At 36.0% G+C, this 25,799-nt stretch overlaps 1 protein-coding gene across 4 annotated transcripts; it reads right to left on the bottom strand.

The window, feature by feature from the left end:
- Positions 1 to 11,200: 11,200 nt before the first annotated feature.
- Positions 11,201 to 25,787, bottom strand: THAP6 (THAP domain containing 6). 4 transcript variants are annotated; one of them, XM_081303761.1, is made up of 5 exons: positions 25,714 to 25,787; positions 24,709 to 24,811; positions 23,166 to 23,373; positions 19,502 to 19,627; positions 11,201 to 13,518 (listed from the first exon to the last, which is right to left on the bottom strand). In XM_081303761.1, the coding sequence occupies exons 2-5, from the start codon at positions 24,786 to 24,788 to the stop codon at positions 13,279 to 13,281; spliced, it is 654 nt and encodes a 217-aa protein (XP_081159887.1). In that variant the 5' UTR covers positions 24,789 to 24,811; positions 25,714 to 25,787; the 3' UTR covers positions 11,201 to 13,278. The 4 variants fall into 4 exon arrangements, with proteins under 4 accessions (XP_081159887.1, XP_081159888.1, XP_081159890.1 ...); XM_081303762.1 differs by lacking the exon at positions 25,714 to 25,787 and adding an exon at positions 25,263 to 25,385; XM_081303764.1 differs by lacking the exon at positions 19,502 to 19,627.
- Positions 25,788 to 25,799: the final 12 nt, after the last annotated feature.

Genomic DNA, 25,799 nt, shown 5'->3' with positions numbered 1-25,799 from the left:
CCCATTTTATTACCTGTAATTCCCTGTTTGTCAGCTTTTCATCATGTTGACAAAAATACCTAATAAGAACAAGAACAACGTAGAGGAGGAACAGTTTATTCTGGGCTCATGGTTTCAGAAGATTAGTCTGACTCCAGAGGTTGGCAGACTCCATTGCTTCAGGCTAGCTTGCATTTTTGGCTTTCAGGCCCTTAAGGACTAATAGGATGTCTGCCTGAGGGTGAGTCTGCTTTACCTGCCAGTCTTATCTCCACTGCTGTGGGAAAGGCCTGTTCTGCTGCTAGGATTTGGAGAAGCAAAGATGAACTGCCCTAAACAGCATTAGCTACTCTCCCTTTTGTAACTGAAATGCTGCAGTGGCCTCAAAGAAACGTCCCACACTCAAGGGGCTCCAACGAGTAATCCAGTAATCCGAGGAGCAGCCCTTAGGCCCACCATGAGTCAGGATTCTGTGTGTGTGTGTGTGTGTGTGTGTGTGTGTGTGGTGTGTGTGTGTGTGTGTGTGTGTGTGTGTGTGTGTGTTTGGGGGAGTTGAGCTACACTGAGGGAAGCCTTAGGCTGGCCAGGATAGATGCTCTTTTGGGGGGATGTAAATGTTCTGTGGCTGGCGCTCAGATGAAGGTGCAGCTGACTAATTTCTGTGGCCTGGATAATTTCTGTGCAAGTCTTGCTGGGAAATTGTCTGCTGGGATTTCTCCTAAAAGGGGTTTCATGTATCTTAGCCACACTTCCAACTCCCTCATTTTTCAGATTGGGAGACTGAGACCTGGAGAAGGATCCTAAAATCATCCCAGTGATTTTTTTTTTTAAAAAAGAGAGTGAGAGAGGAGAGAGAGAGAGAGAGAGAGAGAATTTTTAATATTTATTTTTTAGTTCTCGGCGGACACAACATCTTTGTTGGTATGTGGTGCTAAGGATCGAACCCGGGCCACACGCATGCCAGGCGAGCGCGCTACCACTTGAGCCACATCCCCAGCCCTCATCCCAGTGATTTAACAACAAAGAGAGTAACATCCTGGTCAGGGTCAGAGCCCTCATTTATCAATGGTGTGAAACCCAAAATTAAATTAGTGGGATAAGTCAGTATGTTAGTCCCTGCCGTCCTACCAATTAATTAGAAGACCTTGGACCAATCAGCCTTATTACCTCTTAATTTTCTCATCTATATTTAATTTACTACATTCTAAACATTGGATATAATTAAATCACCCATTCATTAAAACAACCCAATGAGCACTGGGAGTGTGGCTCAGTGGTAGAGCATAGCATGTGTGAGGCCCTGAATTTGATCCCAAGTACTGTGGAAAACCAAAACAAAATCAAATGACATTGACTCCGTGAGGTACGATTGTCATCCTCATTTATTTCAAAATGAGAAAACTGAGGCACAGAGTTAAGTCAAGTGACTAACAAGTGGCAGAGCTATGCTATAAGCCCAGGCAATTTAGCTTCAGAATTCTTGCCCTTAATCATTGTGTCGGGTGTGTTTTGTTCCCTTTGCTGTCAACTTATTTCAGCAAACATTCTATGAAAGTATCCTTAAAATTTGCTCGTGTACTATAGCACAAAAGATTCAGTTTGCTCTGGTAGAGCTCTTGACTAGCATGTGTGAGCACCTGGCTTTGGTTCCCACCATCAAGGTTAAAAAAAGAAGAGAAAAGGAAAATATTCTTAAATAAAATATATAAATATAAAGAGGGAAATAGGTGCTTCCACCTGCACCACCCTTAATTTAGAAACCCTTCAAGGGGTGATGGGGGATTAGAAAAGACAGACACACACAGAGAGAAAGCTGAGACCAGGTGGTTCATTACACCCTGAGGGAGATGTAATGACCCAGAGCTAGCTCAGCATGTTTATTTTATAGGTTTTAACATCAAAAGGGTTTTCTGTGAGAAAGCTTCTTCAAAGCAAGCAGGTTGAAGACTAGTGGCCCAATTAAAATTATCAACTTATGCTCATGATTCTTTTTTTTTTTTTTTTAAAGAGAGAGTGAGAGAGAGGGGGACAGAGAGAGAGAGAGAGAGAGAGAGAGAGAGAATTTTTAATGTTTATTTATTTTTTCTTAGTTCTTGGCGGACACAACACCTTTGTTGGTATGTGGTGCTGAGGATCGAACCCAGGCCGCACGCATGCCAGGCGAGCGCGCTACCGCTTGAGCCACATCCCCAGCCCCGTGCTCATGATTCTTTACCACTGGCAGCTGGTATCTGAACTCAAGGTCAAGACTGATAGTCTTGTGGCAAACATGAACCTCTTTTGAATAGGGCGTCACCATGGCAACTGGGCAGTCTCACTCCTACCTTTGCACCAAGAGTTCCTAGCAGAGGAACACTTTTGTGGCCGGACAATCAGATACCATAATTCAAATCACGGCTCCTGACAGATAGAGAGATGTAGAATAAAAGAGATATAACAGGGCTGGTGCTGTGGCTCAGTGGCAGAGCACTTGCCTAGCATATATGAGGCACTGGGTTTGATCCTTAGCACTGCATACAAAAATAAGTAAAATAAAGGCATGCTATCTATCTACAACTACCAAAAAAAAAAAAAAAAAGAGAGAGAGAGAGATAAGAGAGGTACCAACCAATTATAATCCTTGTACTTTATTTAGGTTCATTTTCAAATAAATAAATTCTAGTTAAAAATTAAGACAACAGGGGAAACCCTGACTGGGTATTTGATGATATTAAGGGATTATTGTGAAATATTTTTAGGTCTGATAGTGATATATGGCTTTGCCATTAGGGTTAAGTACACTTTTTTTGTTTGGAACTACAATATTATAAAAAAGTTTTTGAAAATTGCCCTGCAAAAGTTTTTATTTTCTCTGAAAAACATCAAAAACTCCATAGCCCTAACTCACTGGGCTAGTGTGGGCAAGTTTTCTCTGTTAAGTCCTTGACTGTAAAACAATGACAACAGTCACCTATCTTACAGAGCAACAGCCCACAGGGAGAGAGTGAGTGGGTGGGCCCCTGCTTAAAAGATTCACCTCCCAAGGGTATAATTTATTTGGGGGTGACCTACAGTGCTTTACATGTGGCAGATACTCAGTAGATTGATTTGGACTGTGTGAGTACATAAGCATATGAATGAACACTGTGAAGGAATTTGGTTCTTAGTGAATTGGAGAGCCATTCTGTCAAAAGATTAGGAATAGAATTTAGTTTCTAAGCCAAATATAATGATAAAATAATTCTGTATATTTCCTGGTAGACCCAATTGTATATTTAAAGGCAGCTTTCTCTACCATGATGGTCATAACGAGGATGAAATACTTCTTTACTGTTCCCCTTATTCCTGTGGACAAATGTCAATGAAGAGATTTGCTAAAAAAAAAAAATCTTCATTCTGCAACCATGCCCCTCCACCATCCCTCTCAGAGACCATTTTCTTCTCTCATTTTCACTGCCAATGTTTGTGCCTGTCAGTCCAACACCTGTTCCAATTCTAAGTTTCTCCTACAAAATCTTCATTTCCTACTTTCCTTATTCCAGAATTGGGGGGTAACCTATGCCTACCAGTCATAACATAGCATTTCTGTGGCCACAGCACATGATTTAGGCATTTAACACAAGCCAAGTCAATTAAGCCAAGTCAAGAGCAGGCCTGGGGCATTTGTATGAGTGACTAGAAAGACAGCACACATTTTGCATTTAGACTTGAAGTTGTCAGGAGACACACCTACCCGAGAGGCTTTGTGATTACTTCGTGATTAACAAAGTGGAGAGATACCAGGTTTTGACAATACCATTTGAACTCATGTGCCAGCTCTATTTTGCAGATGGTTTGCTAAAATGAATTCTGAAACATAACCATTTGGGTAGAATGAAAATTCTTTATTAAGCCAAGTATTAAAAAGTGGAAAAAAGAATGATTAACTTTTATACTCTTGTATTTGATCATAGACTATTGATGTAGTCATGGAGTGGAACATTATTTTAGATTGGGTGAAGCATTAGCAAAGATCAAGATCATTTTTTTTTTTTTCTCATTCCATGAATCCTTTCTGCCGGCTGGGAGAAACCAGGTTACTAGACAGATTCCTGTACCCACGGATACTTGAGTGTCTTGCCTGTGGGTGTGGTAAGGTGACTTCACCCTGAGTGCTCAACCGCTCTATTTGTGCCTGTCAGCAGCATCAGACAAATTCAGATTGTGGTGATGAGTAACTCTGGGTTCCCCTCAGCTTCAGACGCAGGATGAGTTCACATTTCAACCTTTGGCCTCCACATGCCCCTGCTGGAGCTTCTGAATGGAATGATTGGAGTCTGGCCTTCAACACCTTGTGAAGATTCCACAACAATTCAATCTTTAGTGAATTGAAATCTCTGGGCCTGGCATTGCAGATCTGAGTGAACAATAATGGAATTCTTCTCATTATCCTTATCATTCAACCAGCTGTGAGACCTTGGACAAGTTACTTTTCTCTGTTAAGTCCTTGTCTGTAAAACAATGACAACAGTTACCTACCTTACAGGTTGTTGTGGGTTAAATGAGTTAATAAAACCGTAAACACTTTGATTGACACCTTATATAGGTTAGCTGTCAGTGTTACCGAAAATAATATTTTTCTTCTTCAAACAAATGTTTCTTCTTGAACATAGACATCTGAAGCAAAACAAAGGAAGGGAAGAAATATGAGGATTTATGAAAATTCTGATTAGCTCTATGAGTGTGTGTTAACACTTTTCAGCAGGATTTAGAAGGCATGTTTTTAGTTTTCTGAGGTAATAAGTAAGTTGCTAAACTATCTAAATGTTCTTTACAGGGGTTGGAGTTATTTTTCAGGTTCTTTTAGGTCACCTGTCAGAGCTAACTTAAGTAAAACCTTGTAACCACACCTCCCCAGACAGTGGTTTGTAGAAATCTCAATAGTTAAGCTGGCAGGGGTTTGGGAGATTTCTTTAAAATATCCAGGTGTCACAGGACATGGTAGTAATTCAAGACTTGGAACTAACTTCAGCCTATGTCCCAGGGAAATGATGAAAGTAATAATAAGCAGCCCTTAGTTTTTTAGAGTTGAAATGGTTTTGTTTAAATTTGTAGAATGTCTCTTTCCTATTGCTGTAACAGAACACCTATGACTGTAGAATTTCTGAGGAAAAGAGGTTTATTTAGCTCACAGTTCTGGAGGCTGGAAAGTTCCAAGATCTAGTGGTCCCATCTGGTGAGAGCCTCATGCTACATCATAACATGATGGCAACAATGGAAGAGGGGAGGGGACAAAAGGGACTGGATGCTTTAAAATAGTCAGTTCTCTTGATAATGAACCCCCTCTCAAGGGAACTACATTAATCCCTTCAGGGCTCCACCCCATGACCCATACACCTTCCACTAGGCCCCACTTCCAACACTGCTGTATTGGGGGACAAGCTTTCAATGTGAGTTTTGGTAGGGATAAATTGTATTCAAATGATAACAAATTGTTGTAATTAAAAAAAAGAAAATTTTCCCTCTCTTTCTGCCTACCATTTTTCTTTTTTCCCTCTACCACATCCATCTTTCTCTCTCTGCCTCACAGGAAGTATATGCACCCCCCTGGAAAAGTAATCACTTTTAATAATTTGGCATATATTCTTCCATTTCCTCTTCTATACACTTACATATGTTGTGCATATATATGTATCTGTATTTATGTAGATATCTATATCTATACACAGATATAGAAATTGTTTTGTAACTGTTTTAAGCAATGTTATATAATGAGGTACTATTTTGAGTTGTCCATAAACTGTGCTTTTTCCCCCCATTTAAATTTCTCCCCATGTTGATAAATATAAATTAATCTTCCTTTGGAATTGTTGCTTGTTTACTATTTGATTCTATGGACTCACCATAGTTTTATGTACTCAGCTATCATTTGATGGACATTTGGGTTTCCTTCCATTTTCTTACAAATAATCCTCACACAACCCATTTTGGGCACAAGCAGAGTCCTTTTGCCATCAGGTACATTTAAAAATAACTTGCTAAAATGGTTTTTAGTTTTAACTTATAGAATACAGTTGCATTTCACTCTTAAATTTATCAGTCTGTATGGTGGCTTGCTGAATTTGAGCCTTTGGATAGTCACATCTTGTTTCTAGTTAAAACCATTTCCTATCTTTGCAAGGAAATATGGCCAGATAATGTGATGGCTACCAAAAGGTGAAATGTGTATCTCAAAAATCAAGATACTCCCCACTTTTCAGACCCATTTACAGGTGTCATAGTAAGAGTGGCAACCAAAAAATTTGAAAAATCCCCAGAAATTCAGAGGCAAATTCTTTCTATGTAGCTTGTCAACATTTTGTACCTTTATGAAATCTACCTTTTAAATAAATACCAGTACCCTTCAGCTTTACTGAAATTGAATGTTGAGTAGATTTACTGCAAGTCTATAGCTGAATGCCTTCTTCACAAGGTACTCATCACTAGTATTTATGGTTAGCATACTGCACAGTCTGTACAGCTTACTCTTTATTTAATAAAACTACTTCTGTTTTGAGAATCATGAAGCTCAGATCTGCTGAGTCAGATGTGATGTTACCTTTCAAACGCTTAAGCTCTGCCACAAGATCTGGGAATTTATTATCCGACACAAATCTGTGGGGAATTCCTCTGCTGTCAATTGACCACAAACCATAGTTTAGGTGGGTTCAAATATTGCCTGTTTACTGACTTGCCACTCTGAGACAGCGCTCCTCAAAGTAGCCAATCTGTGAACTTTTTCTGACTGGTCCAAGAATGAGATAAACATTTGTTGCTGAATGTCAAACAACATAATGTTTCACTTATATAAATAAAAAAAATGTTGACTGAATTAAACAGTGTGCTTCACGATGTAGTTGATCTGCATTCTGGTGCAAGTTCCTTAACTCTTATGCTGGTCTGTGAGCCACATTTTGGGTAGCCCTATTTAAAGTGTTTTATAAAGTTGGATGAATGGGTGAATGAATTAAACATGTCTAAGATGGATTACATAGCTTGTCAGAGTTGGGGTGGGAGGATGGAGAGGAGGATGGTAATTTTTTAATTTATTTTTTGTTATTGGGGATTAAACCCAGAGCCATTTTACTCCTGAGATACATCCTCAGCCCTTTTTATTTTTTGAGAAGTTGTTGAGGCTGACCTCGAAATTACAGTACTCCTGCCTCAGCCTCCCAAATTGCTGAGACTACAGGTGTGCACCAGCATACCTAGTAAGAGTGGTGATTAAATAAAAATTTCTTTTTAAATAGGTCAACGTTCCTTGCCTGTTTTTGAACTGCCACAAGAAGGGAAGGGTATTTAAGGCACAAATAGCCTATCTGGTCCCTGTTGACTATACCACTATCATTTCCTGTTAAATGTGTTTTCTTCTCTTGCTTTTTGCCCTTCTTCTTGTTCTTATTCTTTTCCCCATGTTTCTGGGATAGGATTTAAGGAAGAAAGACAACAATACATGGAAGGCTCATTGTATGGTCTGTGTTTTATATGTAATAATTTTTTTTCTCCACAACTGAGTAACAAAGATATTATCATCTACTTTGTAAATGGTCAGAGAATTTCAGTTATTTTATTAGATCCCATGAGTAATAAGCGGTGGCACACTCCTGTAATCCCAGAGACTCAGAGACTGAGACAGGATGATTTAGAGTTCAAAGCCAGCCTCTGCAACTGGCAAGGTGCTAAGAAACTCAGTGAGACTCTGTCTCTAAATAAAATACAAAAAATAGAGCTGGGGTTGTAGCTCAGTGGTTGAGTGCCTCTGAGTTCCCCAGTACCCCCCAGCAAAGAAAACAAAAGGAGACAGAAGTAAGATGCAGAGGCAGCAAAGGCTAAGTGGCAAAATGGCTGCTCATCTGAGTGGCTGGCTTTATATCAATGGGTTACATTTGGTCACAATGTAAGATGTTTTGCTTATGATTAGACATGTGCTTAGCCAAGCATGCATTGGTTATCTCAAGAGTGCCTGGAAAAGACTGCAAAATATACCAAAGGTGTATTGTATCGGCAGGTCCCACCTCCCCGAGTTTACTCACTAAAGGAACGCTGCCTTGTACATTTCCATGGTCAGAACCTCTACATCCAGACTCCCCCACCCCCACCAAAAAAAAAAAGATCAGACCTGCCTGGGATTTGAACTCAGGTCAACTCCCGGTATCTATTTTCACATCCGATGAAGGTGCTAACAGAATCCTGTTCTGAGACAGGATTTAGTAGGTGTGCATGCTGACACACTCACGCTTCAGTGTGGAGTTTTGAGCTCTGCCAGTTTCATTCTCAATACCTTTAGTTGCCACAATATCTGTATGAGATATATCTGCATGACCCTGTGGGTTGCTGCAGAAGTCATCCATGAGCTGTGGGTGAACTGCGCAACATTCTAGCCACTGGGCCGAGAAGGCAGGTCTTGGAAACTCCCAGGCAGAATCCACCGGTTCCAGAATGTCCAGTTCACTTTGGCGCCCTGTTCTAGTTCACCGCTCACGTTCCAGCACAGTCCCCGAGATGAGAGTGACCCACTAAGAGTCCTTATCCTCACCCATATCCTGTTTTCCATGAAGAAGCAAGCCCTGAGACAAGACTCCTCCCACACTGAAAGCTTAACCCTATAGATCCCTTTTGATCTGTACTGCCATAATAAAGCAAGTCCAGGTGCCTTCTTTGTTAGAAGCTGTACCCCTCTGGTTGACTTAATCTGTCACTGCCTTCACTCTTTAAGATATGTTTCTGGTCTTTTGTGTTTATTTTGTGGTGCTAGTTTCATAGCTTTTATTTTGCAGCCAGCCCATCCATCAGATGGGTACCCATTCCCTTGCCCAGGCAGGACCTGAAAGAGAGGCTGTGAATGCCTTCATCTTATCCATCTCTGTATCCTTCATGATAGTGCATGGGGCTTTGAAACCAGTCAATGCCATAGATTATTACATGGAATATTTTAGTAGATACTTCTTCATGTGCCTGACAAGGTAAGTTTTAAAAATAAATGAACAAATACTTCAACATGTAATGGTATAAATCTATTGAGTATGTGTGTTGTCCATCAAAGCAGGGCACAGTGAAGACAAATGCAGAATTTAATAAGTTATCCTCCTGAGATAATAATTCTTAGCATTCCTGGATTATGGCTTTTAGAACTCTTTTACCAGTCTGTATCCTCCTTGAGGACAGCAACTGCGTCTTTCTTTGTTGTTTCTCCAATGTCTAGTACATTCTCTGGTAATGTAGTTCCTATACTTGAAAATTGAACTGATAAATGTACTAGGTCCATAGTGTCTCCTCTTCATCTGCTGTTATTAATGTTCACCATCAATTTCCATGTGGCTCCTAGATTACAAATTGCCACTTCTGCTCCCGAGTTTCCTGGCTCTGATTCAACATTTTCTTTTTCCATGTCCATTTCCACCAACTCCTGTTGTGCATCAGGCACAATTCTATGATCAGAGGCACAACTGGGGAAGATGAGTGATATGGGAGCAGGGGACAGACAGCTGTTTCTCCAGGACATTTGTTGGGGGCTGTGAATGAATTATGGGTTTGTTTGAGCCATCTCAAGGCAGGGATATTGCTCTTTTGAGAACTCTAGGTGAAATCCCACCAATTGGAACGGAGTTTGGATGGATTTGTGTCATACTGAAGGTACCTGGATGGATTTCAATGTTTGGAGGATTATATACACACACATTTCAGGGAGAAAAAGGGAGGAGGGTACTTTAAAGACTGTTTAGGATAAAAGACATTATGTAAGAATAGCCCAATAAAAATAGTGCCAGGGTGCCAGGACTATAGGAAGGCATTATTTTAGGTTTCTGGATAGTTTTGCAGATTGCTTAGTTTATCTTCTGTTTTTTAAATGCAGACTATGACAAGCAATTCCAGAAGGACACCTGTGTTGAGGTCTCCAAGCACCCCCAGGTTTGATGATTCCTGGGAAGGTTCACAGAATTTAGCATATAGTTGTATATATGGCTAGGATTGCAGGGGAAAAATACAAAAAACAAAATCAGCAAAGGGAAAACACATGGAACAGTCTAGGGGAAATCAGATGTTAAGCTTCCAAGAGTCCCTTCTCAATGTTGTCACACAGTACACACTTAATTCTTATAGCACCAAACTGTGACTATATGAAATGGTGTATACCATGGAAGTGTGTGAAAGATTCAATGTCCAAGGTTTTCCTGGGGGCTGGTCATAGAGGCACACTTTGCATGACACATTCCAAAATTCCAGATTCTGGAAAGCAAGCGGATGTCAATTATAAACCACGTTGTTTTTTAGTTAAGGTAGAGTGAGCCACTCTTATCAGTTAGGGAATGATGGGATCCCTCCCCAAATTCAAGTCCCTCCTCCCCAACCTTGCAATCCCATAGGCCTTCCTAAGACTAGTGTTAACACTTTTTTGCATACTATCCCCCTATTTCAGTTTTCTGTGGATTTGCTATGGGGCTACAAGATGCTGCAGTGGTAGCCTTCATCATAACTCCATTTGATTCACCACTATTGCCTCTGCAAAAGTTAGATTGATCCCTATAAAAGGATCAGAAACAGTTCATATTCACATGGAATGGACAACAGTATGTAGTCTTGCCCCAAGATGTTAATGCTATTGCTTGTTATTAAGAAACCTAGACCAGATACACATTCTAAAGAAAATTAGATTACTACAAGGATGGATTATGTTAATCCAATGAGATGAGCAAGAAGTGACTAATAAAATGGAGGCCTAGATAAAGCATCCATACTCTAGAGAGTGAAATAAAAATCTATAAAAATTTTAAGAGGCCTACATATCAGTAAAAATTTGGGGGAGGTATGTCCAGTGATGTGGTACACTCTGGGACATCTTCTCTAAAGTGAAGACAAATTACTATAATTTGTATGTCCAACTCTGAAAGAGGCACAAATGCCTGATAGATGTCTTTGGATTTTGAAGGTAGTCTATTTCACACCTAGGAATATTATTGCTCTTGCCTATACACTGGATGACATGAAAGTCTGTAAGTTTTGAGGGGGGGTTGTATGGCCAGTTCTTATTGTGGTCTGATCCAAGACTGTCACTTGGGTTATAAACTGGGAATACCCATCTTAAGAGTTACTGATGGAGGGAAAAATGTGAAAAAAGTCACGACACATTACTACAGAAAATATTTTATTTTTCAAATAAATAATAGATTTTTCACTCAATTATTTCTATAAGAATTTTCTTTTTATTAATATGAAATATATATTTAGTACATTTCATGTTTTCTCAAAATGAAGACTATGGTGTAACCATAAGTCTATTTTCAGAAATTTCAGAAATAGCAACCAAAGTCTATTTTCAGAAATTTAACCTGATATGAAGAAAAATACCACATCAAGTCCTTCACTCTGATTTGGTACTGAAGTTGAACTGGTAGTATTGGTGTGCTCTGGGATTTAGTGGCAACTACAAGCTTTAAAAAGCAATGAGAACCCTTGGGGCAGCCTTGGTTGGATGGGGGATGATGTGGTTTTACAACATACAGGACAGTTCTTCCCAGAAGAACTGGACTAGAATCTGTGGGACAGAGAACTGAGGTACATACTGTTTACATATTTGTTTTGAGTGGCAGGTGGTAAGGGCCCTGACTAAAAAGTAGGGAAAATGTCTTCCAGGCTTCCTTAATCTAAGTAGCCAATAAAGTGATGGACTTTGGAGATACTGTGTTTCGATTTTTACTTTTTGTCATTATCCACTCACTTGCTTTAATTCATGTTTAGGAATAGGCTAAAGAAAAAGTCTCAATTTCTATCAAAGTATTTCCATAAAACCTACGATTTTACCCAAACATTTCATTAGAGTACTCATTAAATTAAAATAAATGAAGTAATGAAAGATTTTAGATAGTAAAAAGAGGAAATCTAAGTGATTTCCTCTTAAGCATTATGCTTATCTTTCAAATGTGGGTAAAATCTGATTTAGAGGGAAAGTTTGGACTCCTATATAAAAATATAACATGCATTAAAACAGAAATTCTTAAATACAAAAAAACCCCTCAAGTGACCACATCCTTATTGATATTAATGTAACACAAATAAAATTACCATGAACAAATTAGCACAAAATGCAGTTCATTTCTTATTAACACAACAAAACAACTGATACTCAAATGCTCACTATTATAGCATGAACTTAAGGCTCACTTATATGTGCCTCAGAGTACAGTGTGACTTTTGGCCAATATTTTTATTTTAAGAGCTGTACTTACAGCTCTTAATTCCAGTTGTTTTAGTAAGAAATTAGGAAAGAAAATAAATTCCTGACACTTGGATCATTCAGAAAATAGCTAAGAGTTATTCTTTTGTATATTTGGTAAGAATCTATTATAAAACTATTTTATATACCTGTTTTTCTCAATAAAATCCTTTGAACAAAAAATCCACTCCTCTAGTTCCTATTTCCATTGGAGGACCCATTTATTATTTTTAATGATTTATTCTATATTTTAAAATTTCAGCAATAGTACCTTCTATAAAATACAAAGCAGCATTATAAGTATTCAGCTAATTCTGGCATTCAGATTTTGAAGATATACCTTTATGAAATAAGTCATGAAGCAAAATTTGAGAGCTGTTAAAGCAACTAACAATCTAAAGATCAAATTTATGACCCTTTTGTTTTGGTTTTCAAACTATTCTGGTTTACATCAAAGTATCTCTCACGAGGAGGAATGATATACTGTATTGAAAAACAGATCTCATGAACGGTCTTCTTAAATTGGCTCTTAATAATTTTAAAATACAGAAAATCTTTACCAGGTGCTATTCTCAGGGTCAGTGGTATAGGCAGTAAAATGAGACTTATAAAAAGATCCAAGATGGATGTGTGTTATAAATGAATTCTGCTTTTTAGTAAAATACTTCTAAAATTTCAATGTACTTATCATAAAACCTATTCATGGTATTTGTCTGAAGCTAAAAATCTGATGCCACTGAATAAGTGTTTAGATCCTGTTATTTTATCTTAATGTAGCTAATTTGATGTCATTTTCTTATTTCTGTAGAATTTTCTTCAGATTTTAACATCTTACAACACTGACTTGGCACTAATTTAAGTTTGTAAAAACATAATTGTCAGAAGTCACACAAAAACATGATAACTATAATATTTCTGCACATCTTCAAAAAAGTCTTTGGAAAACAACTATAATGCATAATGCTCCAGAGAATCCAAAGTACTGTCAATGATAGATATTGTTTAGTGATGGTACATGAGAATTGTTTTCTAGAAAGTTGTATCAAGGTCAATTTTAGGTAGAACATGAAATTATTTCATGAAATATAGTCTCATTCTATGCTCTCCTGACAACACTCCCAACAGAAAGCATTCAGTCTATTTGCTGTTTCTTGGCTGATCAGACATTCATCCTGTAATTCCCTGATTGTCTTCCTCAATGATTTTTGAAAATGTTTTTCTCGGTCTAAAACATTCCGTAGACTTTCCTTGGTATCCTCAAGCTCGCTGATCACATGATCTAATTTATGCTTAAGTTTCTTTGGACTGTCCATTACACTGTAGCTATGTTCCTAAAAACATAAACACCAAGTTATTAAGTCATACACACAAGTAGTAAGATAAAAGCTTATTACTAACGTGCTGGGTATGGTGGCGCATGCCTGTAATCTCAGTAGCTTGGGAGGCTGAGGCAGGAGGACTGCAAGTTCAAAATCAGCCTCAGCAACTTAGTGAGGCACTTAGCAACTCAACAAGACCCTGTCTCTAAATAAAATATAAAAAAAGGGCTGGGGATGTGGCTCAGTGGTTGAACACCCCTGCATTCAATCATCAATACCAAAAAAAAAAAAAAAAAAAAGCTTATTACTAGGCTTCAGTTGTTTCTTCATTTATGAAGTGTAGAGGTCTTTAAGTTGGTGATACTTGAAGGCTTAAAGAATACAGGAAGAGGATGGGGGTAGTAACAAAAATCAGAGTGCCTAGATTTCTCTTTTACATGAGTACAGAACATTTGGATGGGAAGCATTTCTTATCTGGGGGTTCATACCTGCTATGAACTTCATGACACTACAACTATATAGCTTTCACTCATTAAGTTTGGCAATGATAAGCTTAATTTTTATCTATCATATGCATTTAAATTGTTAATTTTTTAACTGAGTTACTATTTTAAAATAATTTAATCCTCTTTATTTTTCTTAAATTTTTTTTTTTTTAGTTATAGATGGACACAATATCTTATTTTTATGTGGTGCTGAGGATTGAATCAAGTGCCTCACACATGCTAGGCAGGTGCTCTACCACTGAGCTATCCCAGCCCTGAGTTACTTTTGATGAATTTTCACTTTATAAAAGATGAAAAGAGTACTGGAGCAGGTCCTAAAGTTGTGCGTTAGGTATTTAGAAAGGACTCTGGTCTTGGTATTTTAAAGAGATAATTTAACTCCTCTCAATATTTATTATGGTTATACTTAAGTGTGCTGGGTATACATTTTTTTTCCCATTTTCATTTGAAAATTGAGAAAAACACATATTTTATACAGTTACTATAATTTTGAAAAGGTGATGTTTAATATTAAAATTAGTGAACAGTTCTTTGCTTCTAGCCGAGATGAAGTAAAAGAGATGACTGATTCCTACCCAAAAACAACAATGCATAGCCAAAAGACTTGAAAGACAGTTCTGAAGATTAACTGATGTTGGGCAAAGAAGTTATCCTACTATCGTGGACAGAAGGAAAACAAAGAGGTGAGTCTCATGATTGCTCCAGCTTATTGCTTTTCGAGTTTGTAGGTCTCGGTATAAGGAGGGGAAACCCATGCAGAGATTGGCAGGCAGAGTTGAGGAGAGAGTGTCAAATATCCAGGGATACCAAGGTGGTTAAAATTTAATAAGAAAGTACTAGAAAGGAGAACGCCTCCCAGAGAGAAATCTCTGGAGATCTTCAGAGGCTTCACCATGAATACTGTGCTGATTAAGATAAGTACATGCATGTGAGAAAACTACTCAAGGGTGAGGAAAGAACAATCAGAAAATATTACAGTGCAAGGTTCTCATAGGGTATGGATACTATTCACCAGCAGCCAGATGTGAAACTGTAAGATTTATGGAACACTGAGTAATGTACATGAAAGGATCTTGCCTCTGTAATGGATAATGAATAGTCCTAGACTAACACTGTTCTAATCCTGCCAAGAAAAACAAATCTGAAAGGACCAAACTGTTTCTAAATAACTGTATTCAAAAATAATGCTCAAGAAGAGAGAATACAAAAATATCTGGCATTCAGAAAATTAAAATCCACACCATGCAGCACACAAAATTTACCAAGTATATAAACAAGCAAAAAAAAAAAAAATTAGCCACATTAACAGATAAACTGATTGATGAAAATCAACCTCAGAATTGATATAAATGTTAATTATTGGCACAGGAGGGAATTAAGGTTATTTTAAAAACTGTATTACATACATTAAAAAAGTAAAGACGTGAAAGATGTATAGAAGACTCAAATAGAACATCCGTGGTTAAAGGTTACAATGTATGGGGTGAAAAATACATTGGAGAAAGTGACAGATTAGATATTTCAGAAGAAAAGATTAGTGAATGTGAAGATCCAACAAAAGGAACTACTGAGAATGGATGAGAGAGAGAAAGAGGTAATAGTAAAAAACAAAACAAAAAAGAACAGTTAGTAGTACAATTCCAGACAGCCCAATATATATATTCCCCCAAAGGAGAAGAAAGGAAAGTTGGGATAGGAAGAAATATTTGTGGCCAAAATTTTTCCTATTTGATAGAAAATATGAGCTCAGATTAAAAATAAAAACAAAACCCTTCAACAATTCAAGAAATAAGTACAAACCCAAGCACAAGAAACAAACCAAGACAAAGCTAAACCAAGAAAATCAAAAAGGCAAAAAGGAGGAGGAAAAAAAAAAGGAAGGAAAAAATATAATAGGAGCTTTTTTTTATTAGAAATAATGCATGTGAGGAGCTGGGGTTGGGGCTCAGTGGTACAGCACTTGCCTAGCATGTGTGTGGCACTGAATTTGATTCTCAGCACTGCATATAAATAATTAAAAAATAAAGGTCCAGCAAAAACTTAAAAAAAATTAAAAAAGAAACAATGCACATGAGAATACAATGCAATAACATTTTTAAAAGCTCTAAAAACAAAACCCCCAAACTATCAACCCATAATTAAATATATAGTGAAAGTAATTTTCAAGAATGAAGATTAAAAATGATGTTTTCAGACACAGAAATGCTGAGGTAATGTTACCAGCAAAAATGTATCATAAATAATGTTAAAATAAGTCCCTCAGGCAAAATGATACCAGATGGATTGAAAAGCAGTGAAAATGGGAACTACATGAACATATAAGAATTTTTTCTTATTTTTTAAAAAATATCTTAAAAAATCTTATTGTTCAAACAAAAATAGTAACAATACAGTGCATAGTTTATAACATAGGTAAAAACAACAACAGCAAAAGGACTGTGAGAGAACTGCAAGTATACTATAATATATTTATATATATATGCATATACATATCCACACATATGTATATTTACATGTAAATGCACTATGACTTGAATGTAGTCTGTGATAAGGTAAAGATGTATTGTTACAAACCTACAAACTACTACTAAAATAAAACAAAGAATTACAGCTTATGAGTGAAAAAAGAAGATGAAATAAAACCATAAGAATTACTCAATTAATCCAAAAGAGGATAGAAAAGAAGAAAGCGGGAGAAAAAAGGAATAGGAACAAATAGGAAATAAGAAAACGACAGATTTAATCTTTACTATATCAACCATCACATTTAGTAAAAATAGTCTAAATAACCCAAATAAAAAGGCAGAGAAGATCAGATTGGATTTTATAAAAAGAGCAAGATTGAAAAGTGTATCCTGCCCAAAAAATTGCACTTCAAAAATAACAAGAACAATAATAATAAGGCAAGGTACAGTGGGTATTAAATTATCTAGGTAAATTTCAGACCTGGTCTTCTACCAGATATAATGAAAGTCATTTCTTAAATATAAAGGGCTTATTTTATCAAAACATAGCAATCTTAAATGTTTATATACCTGATAACAGTACTGAAAAGTATAACATACAAAACCACTGACAACTTCTAAGGAAAATTACACAAATCCACAATTATCTGAGAAGATTTTAACATCCCTATCTCAAAAACAGATAAAAACAGACAGAAATTCAGTAAGAATTAGGAAGATTTGAACAACACCATCCATCACCTTGACCTAATTGAAACTTATAGCACATTCCAGGTAACACCAGCAGAATGCACATCCATTGCAAATAGACACAGAACATTTATCAAGCCAGATCATATTCTGGGCTATAAAATACATCTCAATAAGTTTAGAAATGTTCAACCTATACAAGGTACATCTTCTGACCATAATAGAATTAAATTAGAAATTAATGATATCTGGTAAATTTCTCAATAATGTAAACTACATAATACATTTCTAAATAACCCATGGTTCAAATAACAAGTTAAAATATAATTTGAAAATGACAATGAAAAACAAAGAAATTTGTGGAACACCATAGTTTTGGAGTAATCAATACCACTAAAGCAATACTGCAGGAAATTATCATATGAAATACCTACACTAGAAAGAAAAAAAGACTCAACAATGAACTTGACTTCTACTTCAACTAGAAAGATGTGAATTTTACTAAAATAAGTACAAAAGAGGAAGTAACAGAGATGAATAGAAATCAGTGAGGAAGAAAGAAAATGAAAGCTAGTTCTCTGACAAGGTCAATGAAATTGTTACATCTCTAGGAAGACTGATCAATAATATAAAAGAACAGAAATAAATTACCAAAAGTGATCAGAAATGAGAGATATGACATCACTAAAGATTTTATGGGTATTAAAAGGAGTAATAAGTAAATGTTTATGAATAACTGTGACGAATAGATAAATTCACTGGAAATCACAGCTACTAAAGAAGTTTTCTTTCCTTATAAAGAATAACCACTAGTCTAGACAGATTCAATGGAAGAGTATATCAAATATTTCCAGAAGAAATAGAATCACTGTACACAAAATTTTCCAGCAAATTGAAAAAGTTGGCAATATTTCCAACTCATTTTTTGAGGTATATTCTAATACTGAAACCAGACAAATATATTACAAGAAGAAAAAAAAAAGACTACAGGTTATATCTCTCTCCTGTATGTACCCCCCCAAAAAAAATTAAAAATTTAACATATTGAGTTAAACTTGAACAATATATAAAAGGGATAATGAATCACCACTTGGTTTATTCCATGAATAAAAGGTTGGTTTCACATTTGAAAACCATTTCTGATAAAACTGCTTAGCAAACTAGGAACGAAAGGGCACTGGACCCAATAAAAAGCATTTATAAAAAACATAGCTAGATCACATTTAACAGTGAAAGACTAAGTGCCTTCTTCCTAAAATCAAGAACAAGGCATTGAGATCAGGTCTTAATAATTATATCCATCATAGCCCAAGAGGTTCGAGGTGGTACAATAAAGCAAGAAAAAGAAATTAAAGGCATCCTAGAAAGGAAGAATTACAATGCTCTTTAATCACAGAAGATATGATGATCTGTGTTAATCTCTATAAAATCTGATAACTTTTACAAAAAACCTGTTATAATTAATGAGTTCAGCAAGTTTGCTAGATACAAGATCAATACAGGAAAATCAATTATATTTCCACATTCTAGCAGCAAAAAAACAAAATGCCACTTATAACAGCATCCAAAAGAAATACTAAGGGATACATCTGACAAAGTGGAATACCTATGTACTGAAAAATATAATACAACTCTGAGAGACCTAAATAAATGGAGATATTCTGAGATCACGTGTTGAAAGACTATTATTGTCAATTCTTCCCAAATGGATCTATAAAATCAACACAAAACTAGTAAAAATTCCAGCAGTTTTTTTGTAGAAATTTACAAAGTAATTCTATAACTCACATAAAAATGCCTAAAAAGAATACATGATAGCTACAATAACTTTTGAAAAAGAATAAAGTGTAAAAACTAATATTGCCTGGTTTTAAGAATTACTATAAAGCTATAGTAAGACAAATTTATATTCTAGATCTGACTGTAACATTAAAAAGGCAACAGACAAATAAATGAATGTAAGCTTGAATCTTTATATGTGTATGGCCCCCCCCCCCCAAGGAAATCTAATGACATAGCTATTTTTATTAGATATTTCCGTACAGAAAACATATATTTAAGAATTATTTTCTTGGTAGAAATATCCCTGTGAGAGCAATCTTTGAATTGGTTACATATTTATGTAACCAAAGGATTAACTACTTCTATATTGCTCTGTCTACATATAAATTGGCCCTGGGAAGCAATACTATTTGGAGATATTACATATTTAAAAAATACGGAAACACTTAAATCCCCAGTTTTTGCCAAGATTCTGAAAAAGTCTGATTTTAATGGATAGGACACGTTCATCTTGGAAGTATTAACATTAGTTCAGTAAGCAATTTTACTTACAAAAATGAACTGGGATTGGAATTCTTCAATACATGAGGAAGCACCAACAAGCTGGTGACTGTGGTTTGTGACTGGAAGGGTTTTGAGGGTGAAGTTTTTTCTACAATGAATCTTTTCTCTTTTCTCCTGTTAAGAATAGTTAGTAACAATCACTGAGACAGTCTATCTTTTCTCAAATTCTTATTTCTTTGTGTAGTGAAAGAAATACATTTATTTTCATGGAAAATTGCTTTTAGAAGTCAATAAATTCCACTCAGATTACTTTAAAAGGACTTCCTGAAAACAACGCGATAGTTCATCTGGAAACGAACTGTTGTAAAAAATGAAGAGTGATGAGAAGGAATGAGCTCTACCAGTCAATAAAAACACAATACACAGTGATAATAGCTAAAATAGTGTGCTTTCTTAGAACTAGACAGAAAAATCTAGAAGTAGATCAAGTTCATAAATGCCTTTAGGATGAAAGTGGCATTCTAAATAAGTACAAAAAGGTTATAAATCACATTGTAAAAATCAAGCAGTTAAGAAAAGCAAAAAGGGTGCTGAAATCACTTAGTTGGGAGAGTGTTAGACTGAAGAAAAGCAGTTATATCTTTTATATACAATAAACCACAATGAAATTCTATGTACTGAAAATTTATGTAAAAAGGAAAACCATGAGGAACTATAAAAATGTAGGGAATATGTTCTTGTTACTTGCATGGTTTGGTATCAGAAATTGTCACCTCTTACGTTGTTTGAAGGTTGAAATAAACAATACGGTGACCCCTGCAAAATGTAGGGAATATTTATATCATCTTAAGATAGAGAGGCTAAAATCATAAAACACAAGAAATTATATTCAACTGACTATATAAAAAAGTTTGAATTGAAAAATCAAGACAAAATAAACACATGCCATAATCAGAACTAATGATAAACAAAGGTAGCTGCAACATAGATATCAGCTAAAGGATTAACATTCTCAATGTTTTCAAAGAATAGCTTAGAAAAAGATAAAGATACAAGGAGACCTGGATAAGTAACTCATAAGAAATATAAATGTCTAATAAACACATGAAAAAACATGTAGAAATCACCAATATTCAAAGATAAATTAAAACATTAAGATTTCATTTTTTCCCCTATCAAATTTTCACAAAGGTTAATAAAATAAGTTATACTAAGAATTGAGGCGGGTAAACACACTGGCATAGCCAGTAGGCTGGTGTAAGTTTTATAGTGAGTCTTTGTAGATATGTATCAAGAGCAAAGCTTTAAAAACCTACATAATCCTGACTTAACAACTTCATTTCCAGGAATTTAGTTCAATAAAATAAGGATAAGAATAAAAATCTCACTTCAATAATATTCATTTCCCTGCTGTTACATGATAGCTTATATGCAATAGTGAGGCTTGATTATATAAACTATTGTGCCTATATGCAGGATTAACTGCTCTATGGTCATTAAATGAGAGCTATAAAGCTGACACTACCAAATATTGGCAAGAGGAATCCAAGGAACTTTTATATGATGATACTGTAAATTTGTGAAACTAGTTTGGAAAACTATGGCAATATCTATTTAAATTAAACATACACATCCCAGGATCCAGCAAGTCTCATTTTTAACAGACGTATCTACACATGTATTCTATAAAAAATGTGTACATAAATCCACCAAAAGACATGAACAAAAATGTTCACGGTTGCATTTACAATAGCATCAAAATGAAAAAAAGAATTCAAATGTTTACCAACAGAATGGAGAAATTTGTTTATTGATATAATGGAATACTATATAACAACAAAAATAAACGGACAAATATCACATGCAACATAGATGAATCACATAAAAGACTGAGCTCAAGAAGCCAGAGTACAACCCGTAGGTAAGACTACATTTATATAACCAATAATGATAGAAGTCAGGATAGTAGTTACCTCTGAGAGGATAGTGACTCAGGAAGACCATAAGGGAAGCTTCTGTGTTGTATTTTTTCTGAGGGGAGCTTGATGAGTATATTTACTCTGTGAAAACTTGGTGATTTACACATTTAGGGTGTGTTCATTTTTCCATACACATACACACACATATAAGTAACTTAAATTAAAAAGAATGATATTCTACATAGATTTCTCTTAAAATGGGATCATAATCTGCAGTATAATCATGTGGGATGCTTGTTAAAAAGTACGGTTGCCTGGACTTCAACCCAAAGAAACTGAATTAAGTTCTCTGGGAGTGGGCCATAGGAGTCTGTATTTTAAAAAAATTCCTTGGATAACTCTTATGTAGACTAAAGTTTGAAAGCCATTGTTGTGGGAAAGTATTTAACATCATGGAGAACAGTAGTTAAGAGTGAATTCCAGAACTCAAATGCATATTTTCAAATCTAGTCTCTGCTGTTTTATAGCTGTGTAACTCTACAGGAGGCATTCCAGCTCTCTGGGTCTTAGGTTCCTAAAGTGATAAAATGAGAATAACAACAGCACTTACCTCATGTGGTTGTTTTGAGGACTAACTGAGTTAATATATATGTAAAATGGTTAGAATGGTGCCCTGAAACAGCAAACACTATATAAATGTAAAAAACACAAAATAAAATAAGCAAATAAAGGACACTGAAATTCTATAACATTATCTAAATAAACATAGATGAGTTTATACAAAACATACATCCAAATGACTGGAAAGCTACACATCCAAGTGTTTACATTATTATTTCTGATCTGATTATTCTTTTTATTTAATCTTTTGCTTCTTTACGTAAATTCCTATTATGAAAAATCTATTATAAGGAAACAGTCTTTGAAAGTTAGCATCTATGGCTTATTTATTATCTTACTTAATAGCTAGCTGACTCTTTGCTGGTAGGAAAAATCTTTAAAGCAAATTGCATAAGATTTTGTACATTTACTAACATGGAAGAAAGTGAGGCAGTCTGTAATCACTCAGGCACTGAATGTAACCAGCTTTAGAGAGTGACCAAGACTGCATGGGAGCAGGTGCATGTCTGGATAATATTTTTAGCTGTCAGGAAGGAAATACCTTTCATACTTCTTTGAGTTTTCCATATTTGAATCCATCAGTCAGTCCATACTTTTTGGAAGTAAGTACATTCTTACATATCTATGTAAAGAGATACTGAGGGGAGGAGGCAGCTAACCCATGGCACAATCACGGAGACAAAAATATTCTTCTATTTTCTTTTCTTGACCTCTTTCTCCTTTATTTCTCTGTTCTTATCCTTCTCTCCTGTTTTTTCTTTTTTTTGTCCTATCCAGGCTTTAAGTTTCTGTGTAGTGGCTGCTCATGGAAGTATACTTTGGACCTGTAAGTAATTTAGCTCTTGATTTCTTGAGGACTGCTAATTTGGAATTTCTGTTCAACCTTCTAAGTTAACCCCCTGCTTTTTAGACACAAAGAGTTATGCCAATTCCTAAAGTTAGTCCACTTTACCACATTATAGGAATGAACCAATATTTATGAGTGGCTACTGATAAAATATTCTTACCATATATCGTGAAAGCTAAAGCTGCCCTCTGTAAATTAAAAAAACCCCCAAAATGTGCTTCAAATGAATAAGCAAACAATAAAAATGTAGGCAAAGAATGGTGCAAATTCTTCAAGGTACCATGGAAAGTGAGTACTGATGACAAGCAGCATCTTGTAAACAAACCTGTAAGTGATATGGGGAATCAAAGATAGAAGGGATGACTCCAGGTTTTAGTTTAATATTTGGAGCACTTCTGTCAAAATCTGTCTTCTTAAAGTGTCTTGAACATAATACATCTCCTTTTTTAGGCTCCCAAATGCCTGCAGCATTCACATCAAGTCTTTTCATTGCTAAAACCCATTTTCTTTTGACATTTTCATCTGTGGGGAATCTAGGAAAAAATACAAAAATATTTTAAAAACAAACACTATTGATATATGCCTGAATTAAATCTGTCTTCTATGTATGTGGCTAAACTGATTCCTTAGGTTGTTATTACTCTTGAGAATTGCAATATTCAGGAAACTATGATTCGTGCTGCGTAACTTAAGTTTTAATATCCAGATTTTTCTGCCAACCATTCTGTAGCCAAATGGACTTCATTTAAATTTTTCTGAGAGTATATGGAAGAAAAGTTCCAATGGATATTTAGCAACTGAAGAATTTTCTTCATCTATAGATGATAAGGAATAGCACTTGGGTCTTTTCCTATCTGAAGTAATATCCAGAATTTATTTCTCATGAATAGGGCCCTTTTACATTCATTCTTCTGTCAGCATTAGAAAATTGCTTAGTATAGAATTTAATATAGAGCAGGTCCATAAATGCTTAGTGAATGTATCCAGAGAACAGCTAGCTGCAGGACTAAGTTCTGTAGATCAGAAATATTTTGAGAGAATTGGAGGCCAATAATTTTGTCTTTCCCAATTTTCTAAGCTGGTTGAAATCTTTTTGGAATAAAGCAGGGTACACATATTTATTTTTTTATTTCCATATACCTAATGAAGTAGCTAGCAGTTCTTTCTCTAGAAAAACAGTATGGTGCTTGGCACAAAAGCAGCAAAATAAACCTTTAGGAACTGAACAATTATTAAATTCTATATTTCTCTCTTATGGCTGTCAGAGGAATGGCTAAAATACTAAATGTGGCTCATCTTAGTTTATTCTGGAATGCAGTTAAGAACACTCACTCTGAACTCATATTTATATTTTACAACCTATGCCTGATCTATTTCTAAATAGAAAAGAATATATTTAAGCTAAGATTCTTCATTCAGATTGTAAACTACATGTAAACATCAAACTTCTTTAAAGAAAATACAATGCTAAACAGAATAATTACATTAGCAAAAATGAGTTTGATGATATTTGTTGAAGTCTCTGATACCTTGGTGGTTATCTTAAAACTTTTACACTAAATTACTTATAATTTACACTTTTAAGTGTGCAGGTGTCAAATTTAACTAGAAGGTTATTTAAAAAGAACTTGGGGTTTGTGGCTGTGGCTGAGCGGTAGAGCACTTGCATGGCATGTGTGAGGCACTGGATTCTCAGCACCAAGTATAAATAAATAAAGGTCTATCAACAACTAAAGAAATATTAAAAAAAAAAAAGAAAAAGAAAAAGAAAAGAACTTGGGAACTAAAGTTCTAAACTGAAGCCTTAAGTAGAACAGTCTACTTTTTAATACAGTCAAAAGAACTTGGCTTAACTACAGCAGTCTTACACATGAAATGTCAGTCCTTTTAACTTGGAATTTGGCAAACAGCGAGAAGCACATCCAATGGCTGAGCAACATTTCACCATGATTTTAGCAACTCATAACAGAACTGAAAGAAAATTAAAATAGTAAGAGTTAGTAACTTCAAAGCTAAAGGGAACATATTTACCTTTCCCAATACCTTCCAGGAAACAAGAAATCATATTAGAAAGCCAAAGGCAAGTATTTTTATCCAACATCTGCCAGCAACTTTGCTCATAAAATTTTCTAAGGGCTTGGCATTTTATTAATAGGACATATTTATCTGTGTCCCCTGAGAGTATGATTTCATCTTTGTAGACATATACATTTTCCTTCTATCTCCTTACAAGCCCAGAGTCTGTCTGCCCTAAGCCTTTGCTATCTCCTGGCATACTATCTGCTACTCATCTTTCAGCTCCTGTCTGCCTCACCAGGGAAATCTTCCCTGAAACTTGGATTAAGGCAGATCCCCTCTAACATCAGATCTCTCAGAATACACACTTTTCCTTACAAGTACTTCTCCAAATTAAAAATCTTACATTTACTGCAGGAATTTTCTGATTGTCTTTTAACCCCACTCGCTGTCAGTTCCATCAAGGAACAGTAGGCATGCCTATTTTTTTTTTTCACTTTTTGTCCTCTCGTCTTGGCTGGGGACCTGCACATGATAAATGCTAATGCATATTTTGAAAGAATGAAAGAGCAAGAAAAGGGACTGGAACGTGGTGCAGCAGCAGCTCTAGTTCATCAGCAGCGAGCTCCGGGCCCCGCCACGGGCCGAGCTCCGCCCCTTTCTCGAGGCGCTCCGCCGCCCGAGGGAGAGAGGGAGGGGCCATCAAGTCACAGGTGCCGATGCGGCCGGACACAGTCTCTTCCTCAGGGGCCACCAGGCGTCTCTGCACCGCTGCGGTCCTCCTCGCTCCGAACTACGCCCCGGGACCTGGGCGGGCGGCGATGCCAAGGGAAAAGAGCCAATCTAAGAGTTATTACCGTTAGCAGCGAAGACGACGACTAACGTCGAAGACGGAGATTGCGTCTCCCTTCGCTTCCGCCCCATAGCCCCGGGAACCGGAAAT

The sequence above is a fragment of the Spermophilus citellus genome (genome assembly GCF_964194105.1).
Source record: "Spermophilus citellus genome assembly, chromosome: 8".
In the NCBI taxonomy this organism is placed as follows: domain Eukaryota; kingdom Metazoa; phylum Chordata; class Mammalia; order Rodentia; family Sciuridae; genus Spermophilus; species Spermophilus citellus.
This window is presented reverse-complemented; position numbering and strand designations above follow the sequence as displayed.

What these genes read in the sequence shown, in the direction of transcription:
- THAP6 (XM_081303761.1), bottom strand. Translation starts at nt 24,788, where the DNA reads ATGGTGAAATGTTGCTCAGCCATTGGATGTGCTTCTCGCTGTTTGCCA. An exon ending in AAAGGACTGACATTTCATGT is followed by an intron (nt 23,374 to 24,708) that starts GTAAGACTGCTG and finishes ATTTTTTCCTAG; the next exon opens with ATTCCCCACAGATGAAAATG. An exon ending in TCCAATCCCAGTTCATTTTT is followed by an intron (nt 13,519 to 19,501) that starts GTAAGTAAAATT and finishes TTATGTTTTTAG; the next exon opens with GAACATAGCTACAGTGTAAT.